Below are 9,479 nucleotides of genomic sequence, written 5' to 3' on the forward strand. Positions count from 1 at the left end.
CACTGATTTTATATTTTCATAACAGAATTTTGTTGTCTTAATTATTTTGGGCCATGGCCTTGGTGATGGCAGAGAGAACATAATTTTTAGGCACTTCCTCTCCAGACTGGGAGAGAAAAGAGGCAGTTGCATTCTCCATCAGCCCACTGATGTCCCTGGCAGCAGCAGCCTCCCATGTCTTCTCCATGGTGGAGGTCTTCAGTTTGGCCTCTGACCTGTTCTCTGTTAAGGATTTAGGGTTAGGGTTAGGGTTAGGTCACTTCTATAAAATAAAAATAAAATATCTATAATAAATAATATTTAATAATATAATATATGCCTGTATGTTGTTATCTAAAATCCTAACTGCAGTAATGTGATGCCTTGTTCTGTGATGCCATTCTTAAGTGAAATAAGATTTTACAGTATGGGGCGGCTGTGGCTCAGGAAGTAGAGCCGGCGTCTAATGATCGCAAAGTTGCCGGTTCAGAGATTCAATCTCTGATTGGCCACGTGTCGAGGTGTCCTTGGGCAAGACACTGAACCCCAAATCGCTCCCAGTGAGTGGGCCAGCGCCTTGCATGGTACCTTGCCGCCATTGGTGTGTGAATGTGTGTGTGAATGGGTGAATGAGAGGCCATTGTAAAGCGTTTTGGAATATGGCACTGTATAAGTGCAGTCCATTTACAGTAGGCATGATGCTTCTGTATTGAATGAATGAATGGTCTTTATTGTCATTGCTATAGTACAGGTACCAAACAACGACATTTGGGAGGGGTGGCTCCCCTGGTGCTAGGAAAGAAAAAAAACTAAAAAAACAAGAAGGGAAAGGAGCTGGTTTACATAAATAAAGGCTATGTACACTATCCACTATACTATACTGCAGTGGAGGCTGGTGACTTCCAGAATTGAGGAGGCCAATTTTTTTCCCGCTTGCTCGCTTCACTCGCGATGGAATGTTCCCTGTTCTTCTTATCTGTCTTTGTTAAAAATTATTAATTTGTGTTTGGCGGTACTGAAGGGATTGGGACACTCTCAGGATGGTGGATGAAGCAGCTTTTATTGCCTGCACAATGGGTCATCAAATAAACAAAACAATTGGCATGAATCTCTGGTCCGCCTGCAGCAGCTATTCTCCCTTCTGCTCAGGCTCACAACATTCACCACAAGATACTACATACAATCAATGACATGTCAAAAGCACTCAAACACTATGTCAATCAGACACACAACATACAATTCAGAACAATACTTCATCCATTTCTAATATTTATCCTGCAGAACAGCACTCATACGCGTGTGGCGGAAAAAGGTACTACACGGAGGCCAGGCCTCCTGTGCCCACCCATTTTCAGTGATTTGGCCAATCACATATTGCCATGAAAAAAATTGCATTACATTGACTTCTATGAGAAACCACTTTCCGACAGGAGGCCTGGCCTCCGTGTAGTACCTTTTTCCGCCACACGCGTGTATGAGTGCTGTTCTGCAGGATAAATATTAGAAATGAATGAAGTATTGTTCTGAATTGTATGTTGTGTGTCTGATAAAAAATATAATTATTGTTTTTTTAAATCTCTCTCTCTTCTCTCAAATTATTGGGGAGGCCAGGCCTCCTCCACCTCTATGGAGGAGCCTCCACTGCTATACTGTACAGATAAAACTACTAGGGTTGTCATATTGCACATAGTGTTATTGCACATTCATTTAAAGTGTCGCAGTTTGCAGGCTTGAAATGTACACATTTGTGCCTCAGCACTACACCTGATTTTTCAATCCAGCAGCTGCCATCAAACCGTCCAGACTGTCCAGGGCCCAGAACCTAGGTCTTTGCTGTGTTCAGGGCCTGGATGGCCCTGGGGTAGAAGCTGAGCTTCAGTCTGTTTGTCCTTGCGAACATGGTCCTACACTATCCACTGTACTATACTATACAAATAAAATGGTGAAACGGATTATATTGAAACATTGTATGAGTGGTGGTAACAACAACTATTCACACAAGTTAAAACAATCAATCCATATTTTGTCATACACAGTGTTTATATGTATTGGTTTATCTAATGAAGACCGTTCGTGTACAGTAGAATTCTCGTCCAGCGGACAGCTTTTAGAATGTTACCTAACTGCCTACATGTATAATCTATAATATCCTAACCAGTTGAGTTATTGATTAGATACGCATTCATTCATCAGTTTAAAATACAAAACAGAACGAGCAGAGGGTAAACTGACGTCAGTGTGTGAGGAACCCGATTGGCAGGAAGAGACACAGGTAAAGAGAGAAGAGACAGACAGGTAAAGAGGTGGATCCTGCTAACACACAGATCTATTTAGCTATCTCTCCCGTCTCTCCAGATCTAAAGAACCAGTCAAACTTTCGTTAAAGTGGTAAGTCACTTCACATTGATGTGTTTTCCAACTGCATTTTCGCTTAAACCAGAAGAGACGATGGTGTGATTTGCGAGAGGGTGCGTACTGGTACGCGGAAACATCTGAACCAGGCAACAATGGCTTGTTCCATGCGTAGCTTTGTGTATTGAAAACATCAGCGTCTTTGAGCCTCGGAAAAGCGCTATATAAATTCAATGAATTATTATTATTATTATCTCTTTTCAGCTTGGTTTATTCAAAATATATCTTTCCAGCTTGATGTATTCAAAGTAGATATTTTTTGTTTGGTTTATTCAAAACACCTATTTTCAACTTGGTGTATTGAAATGGTTGAAGTGAATTGGTTGATGATATTCTGCCGTTTCACAATGCATAGTTTAACACTGTTTTGGAAAATTTCAGGTATTCAGCAAAAACAACATTTGGACCTTTTGTGTAAAAAGCGTATTCGTTATTTTGTAGTTGGGTGAGTCTTAACTATTAGTAGGCTATTCGTAACATGACTGCGTAGCCCATATTTGTGGAGTCACTGTATGACGTAGGTGACTGAGTTAGAGCACATCATGTTTGTGCTTTATTTGGTTTGTTGGGAGTATCATCATCACAATTTCTCACCTCTACCTGACCTCCATGTTACAATGCGACAATGATCTCTTCAAATAGCATTAGTAATATAATGACATAAGCAATATCACATACAATGACAATGCATATTCATGAATCGAACAAATGCAACAACAACAAAATAGCCTATCTATGTTACAGATAGTTAGCACCTCCATGATGCTCTAGCTCCTTCAACTAGTTAGTTTGCTCCCGACTGAGAAAGATAAACCTCTTTCCTTTCCTCATCCTCTCTTCCAATCCTCATCTGAAAAGACAAAGACTTGTTTTTAGTAAAAAACAATCCTAGCACCAGGGGAGCCCCCCCTCCCAAATTTCGTTGTATGGTACCTGTACTATATCAATGACAATAAAGACCATTCATTCATTCATTCAAACACAGACTTGTAAACTGTTAGTGTGTGACTCAGGGTGTTGTCTGCAGAAACTTGCTCTCCTGCTCTAGGAACTAGCCACGGGTGGTTGGGCTGAACTCTTTCTGCTTGGTTTGATCCAGTAGTTGGGACTCAGGGGCAGAATGAAGGAGGAGTATGAGACGACCAATAGGCCAGACAACACGGCCTTCACCCAGCAGAGGCTCCCCGCCTGGCAGCCCATGTTGTCCGCTGGCATCGTCATCCCAGGGTTCGTGCTCATCGGCCTGGCCTTCATCGGCATCGGCATCGCCCTCTTTGTCACCTCGCAGAACATCCAGGTCCTGGAGGTAAGAGTGGGACCTCATCAGAAAGGGACAGCACTACTCGTCAAGTAGTGTGTGTGTGTGTGTGTGTGTGTGTGTGTGTGTGTGTGTGTGTGTGTGATCTAATACTCCTCCTAAAGCAATACGTCTGTGTTGTTGAGCGATTGTCCCACCCACAGTAGAACATGTAATAATTTAATAATTTTGAACATGTCAAAAGTTCAACCGGAGAACATTGCACTTTTATTATATTCATGCTTCTAGTTTAGTTTGAAGCATTTGTGCCTGATTAGGGTTGTTTTAGGAGGTTTAGAGATGCTTTTTTTGATAGTTTTTTTAACCAAGAATCTATCCTCCAGGATAGGTTCTATTCTAAAACGCTACTCCATCTCTTCCCCCTCCTTATTGCCTGCTGCAAATAAGACTGTACAACTCCTCCTCCGACTGGCTCGATCGGGTCATCAGAGTCAGGCTGGGGGATGTTAAATCATACTGGACTGTTGTTAACTGTGTGTTCAGATGTCTATTTTTTATTTTTATTTTATTCTATTATGCAATTGGCTTTATTTTGGTGTGGTGTGAGCTGCTGTAACACCTTAATTTCCCCTTGCGGATCAATAAAGTATCTATCTATCTATCTATCTATCTATCGATCTATCGATCTATCTATCTATCTATCTATCTATCTATCTATCTATCTATCTATCTATCTATCTATCTATCTATCTATCTATCTATCTATCTATCTATCTATCGATCTATCGATCTATCGATCTATCGATCTATCGATCTATCGATCTATCTCTATCTATCTCTATCTATCTCTATCTATCTCTATCTATCTATCTATCTATCTAGATCTATCTCGATCTATCTATCTATCGATCGATCGATCGATACAGTACCCGACACCTAAGAGGTGTTGTTGTAGTTGTAGGGTGAGAGACGCTGCTGAATATTTAACGCAGGCTTGCTGTTGTTCACACACAGAGGGATTACACTGGCGTGAGCACCGACTCCCCCTGCTACAAGTGCTCCGACCCAAAGATCAAGAACTGTGTGTGCAGCCTGGACTTCTCTCTCTCCGAGCTGCTGGAGGTACCACACTAACCACATAGAATAGAGGTACCACACTAACCACATAGACTACTAGAGGTACCACACTAACCACATAGACTACTAGAGGTACCACACTAACCACATAGACTACTAGATGTACCACACTAACCACATAGACTACTAGAGGTACCACACTAACCACATAGACTACTAGAGGTACCACACTAACCACATAGACTAGTGGTACCACACTAACCACATAGACTACTAGAGGTACCACACTAACCACATAGACTACTAGTGGTACCACACTAACCACATAGACTACTAGTGGTACCACACTAACCACATAGACTACTAGAGGTACCACACTAACCACATAGACTACTAGTGGTACCACACTAACCACATAGACTACTAGAGGTACCACACTAACCACATAGACTACTAGAGGTACCACACTAACCACATAGACTACTAGAGGTACCACACTAACCACATAGACTAGTGGTACCACACTAACCACATAGACTACTAGTGGTACCACACTAACCACATAGACTACTAGAGGTACCACACTAACCACATAGACTACTAGAGGTACCACACTAACCACATAGACTACTAGAGGTACCACACTAACCACATAGACTACTAGAGGTACCACACTAACCACATAGACTACCAGAGGTACCACACTAACCACATAGACTACCAGAGGTACCACACTAACCACATAGACTACTAGAGGTACCACACTAACCACATAGACTACTAGTGGTACCACACTAACCACATAGACTACTAGAGGTACCACATAGACTACTAGAGGTACCACATTAACCACTAGTGGTACCACACTAACCACATAGACTGGGGGAGGTACAAATCGGAGGATGGGCTCATTGTAATGCATGGAACAGAATGAGGAATGGTATCAAACACACTGTGGGACACTTCACTAATATCATGTCACATTCCTAATCTTAAATCAACAGCTCATCCATAGCAATGAGGATACCATTCCTGATCCCGTTCCAATGCATTACAATAAGCCCGTCCTCTGATTTCTACCTTCACCAGCCTCCCCTGACACAGATGCACTGTCCATGATTAATGCGCCAACAAAACTAGGATTACTAATTGTGTTGTCCATGTCCAACTGAGCTGGTTAGTCTCTAACACTGGGCTCTGTGATTGGGTCCGTTTTGTTTACAGGGTCCCGTGTTCTTCTATTATGGGCTGTCCAACTACTTCCAGAACAACCGCAAATATGGCGTCTCCAGGGACTACTACCAGCTGTCAGGTGACCTGGAGAACTTCCTGGTGAGAGGACATGTGATGGATGATAAACATCTACACTTAAAGGAGCAACTCTACCTCTGTAGTAATGATGTCAAGTACTGGGGTATTAGTGTGACCGATGATGATGTAGATTAGAAGAACAGAAAATTGTGCAGGCTCACTCATGCATTGTTGCTACCTCTCTCTTTCTCTCTCTCTCTCTCTCTCTCTCTCTCTCTCTCTCTCTCTCTCTATCTCTCTCTCTCTCTATCTCTCTCTCTCTCTCTCTCTCAGGATCCTGAAGAAGACTGTGATCCCTACCGGTTGGATGCTGACAACGTGCCGATCGTCCCCTGTGGGTCAGCAGCGAACAGCATGTTCAACGGTGCGTCAAGCTCGCTCCCTTCTCTCTGCATGTTCTGTGCCCCCCCACTCCACGTTTGAGAGGATGTACTGTTTATCGTTTCTCCCCCCGTTATTGAATGTCTTCATTTATATTTGTTTTTATTTATTGTGAAGACACCTTTAAGCTCTATCAGATCGTCGGGACGACGAAGAAGCTGGTCCCGTTGGATGGGAAGGGCATAGCGTGGTGGACGGATTACAACGTCAAATACAGAAACCCTTCTGTCACCCCTCTGAAGAATGCATTTAACGGTACGGATGTCAATTACCATGTTATTAGCATGTTATTACACCTGTGCCATTACTTTGGTTTCCTCTGAACCTTTTACAAAACTGTCAAGAGTAGTGAATAGCTTGTTTTGGACACCTAATCAATAGTGTCATACAGACATGGTTTTACCACAGAAGTAGGATGATTGATTGATTGATTGAAATGTATCCACTTGCCTCACACAGGTACTGTGAAGCCCATCTATTGGTCGAGGCCAGCCTATGAGCTGGACCCCACAGACCCGTCCAACAACGGCTTCCTGAACCAGGACTTCCTGGTTTGGATGAGGAGGGCGGCGTTGCCCGACTTCAGGAAACTGTATCGACGAATCACAGACGGCGATTATGCCGAAGGCCTTCCCAAAGGAAACTACTCCCTGGAGATCGCTTACAGTATCCTTTACTACTGCCCAGGGGAGGCCGGTGGAGGTAGAAATCGGAGGATGTCAAACATACCTTTACACACTACAGGGCCGACCTGAACCATATGGTGCTGGCTCGGATATGGTCCTTTCGCGTGCGTGCGTGCGCCTCAACCCTGTGAAATGGCTAAGAGGTTATATAATCAGATAAAGCTGAGAGATGACTCAAACATGATGGCATTACGCCCTGTAAGTCAAATGTCTTCAGCTGATAAGAGCTTAGGTCATTCTAATTCCATTCAGTCATCATTATGTCCGATACAGTCAATCACCACAGGAAAGACATTAGCTGTATTTCCATGCTATAATCACCTAAACATAGGCAATTATGATAGGATTAAAGGTCTATTTTTCCCCCCTCTTCTGAGAGTGAGTGATTTGCCACATGGGACTTCCTTCGTCTCGTGTTACAACAGGCAGGCCTCTGGTTTTCTGCTGTATGGTTTGTATGGTATCCCCGCCCGACTGGTTCAACAAGCTTTCAGCGGTCGGGTGGGGCCCTGCCGTTGGAAATGAGAGAGAACGAAGGACAATAGTGCTGTGACAAGGGAGTTTTTTCTTTACTTGGGAATGAAAGGCACTCTGAAACTAGGCAAATACACTGAGGATGGTGAACGAGCGAAGGCAAATATTCCCAACAACACAACCCCTATGGAAATCAGCAAGTCAGTCTGAAGTCCATGTGAAGGGAACCTGCAGGGCCTGACTGTGTTAAGGGCATTTGTTCCACATGGTTTTGACAACAGTGACTAACTCCCAAAATCTTCGATATTATTCCTTGCATTGTAGCTATTCAGTTGTTTATACATGAACAAAATCAGTGCCTTTACATAAACTGAGACGAGCACTGATGCTAAAATACAGTTTGTTTTCTTACCAGTTTGTTTCTTACCAGTAGTGCTGAAAAGTGTGTTAACCCCAATAAGGTGAATCCATTCAGACGGAGCCTTCAGAGCCCATTTCCTGTCCTGCAAACTGTGTCTCCAGGTTGTGATTGGTCCTTGGTCCTCTGTGGCGCTAACAACACTTAGGTTGTGGGGTTTTCTTCCTGCTGGGACCATATATACTGAAAAATGTGTGCACTCACTGCAATGTATTTCGCTTTGGACAAGAGTGTCAGCTAAATGGCATATAGTATGCTTTGGGTATGGAATATAGTATAGTCCTTAACCCCCCCCCCCCCAGACTACCCTGTGTTGAGCTTCGACGGCAGGAAGAAGGTGGTCTTCAGCAACGTGTCGTGGATGGGGGGCAAGAACCAGTTCCTGGGCATCGCCTACCTGGTGATCGGGTCCATGTGCCTGGTCATGTCCGTGGTGATGCTCATCGTCTACGCCAAGTTCAAGTTCCCAGAGGAGGATTAGCAACCGGGCCCGGGACTTTGGAACAGGGGAGGCTGGTGGAGGTAGAAATCGGAGGACGGGTGTTTTGATGACCATTCGTCATTCCATTCCATGCATTACAACGTGTGCGTTCTCTGATTTCTACCTCCACCAGCCTCCCCTGATTTGGATTCCTATAAATATTCATTGTTATTATCACCATGGGGACTCATTGAGAGACATCAGGCAGGGATTACTTGAATTGACTTCATTATAATGTTATTATAATTATGATGTCTATATTACAACCTATTGTGAAGTGGGATTTATTGCTAGGAGGTATAAAGAGGTGACTTGCATAGAGCCTACTGCCTTCTGGGACTTGGACATGAAATGTAGTGTGGATGGGTCAAGTAATGTCATCTAAAAGCTGCAGTTGTGTTTTTCTGCATTTACATTTTGCAATGGACCATAGAGTGAGGTACGTTGTGTTTGTTGCATCTCATCATGTCTTTATAGTAACTGTTTATTTTAGAATAGGCTGCTACAGGTCATTTTGCTCAGGCTTTCATCGATTTCTCAACACTTCCAAGATACGAGAGTGAAGTGCCTCCACTTTAAAAAGGACATTCAAGCCATAATAATAATTATAGGTATTTTGCCATTCTTTATGAGATAAAATAGTGCATTTTATGTCTCTGGGATATTTTTCTGTAACTTCTTCCTAACTGAAATATGCTTCCAATGTTTCCTGTCTCAGGGTTCTAACTTTATATTGAATCGCTTCTTAAAACTTTATATTTATTTCACTGTAAATTACATTTGAATAGAATCCTTCATTGTTGATGGGGAAATTCTCTTCATCATTTTAAGATACTGTTTTTTTAAAAATATTAATAAAATAAAAGCCCAACTTTAAAAATTACTCTTGCTCTGTGTGTATGCGTGTGTGCGCGCGTGTGTGTGCTCTGTGCTGTCACTTTGTTGACCTTATGGAACTGTGGTTGCATCATCAAGAGTTCTCAACATAAATGCTCTAGGAGT

At 42.8% G+C, this 9,479-nt stretch overlaps 1 protein-coding gene across 1 annotated transcript; it reads left to right on the forward strand.

The window, feature by feature from the left end:
- Window positions 1-3,511: 3,511 nt before the first annotated feature.
- tmem30b (transmembrane protein 30B) lies at window positions 3,512-8,477 on the forward strand (the record flags this gene model as incomplete). The annotated part of the gene is made up of 7 exons (XM_080549774.1): window positions 3,512-3,697; window positions 4,664-4,771; window positions 5,951-6,058; window positions 6,311-6,401; window positions 6,536-6,673; window positions 6,878-7,084; window positions 8,299-8,477. 7 exons carry the CDS (start codon window positions 3,512-3,514, stop codon window positions 8,475-8,477), a joined length of 1,017 nt encoding a protein of 338 aa, XP_080405900.1.
- Between the last annotated feature and the right edge of the window lie 1,002 nt (window positions 8,478-9,479).

This window comes from Nansenia antarctica (assembly GCF_963989245.1).
Source record: "Nansenia antarctica genome assembly, chromosome: 1".
NCBI classification, from domain to species: Eukaryota; Metazoa; Chordata; class Actinopteri; order Argentiniformes; family Microstomatidae; genus Nansenia; species Nansenia antarctica.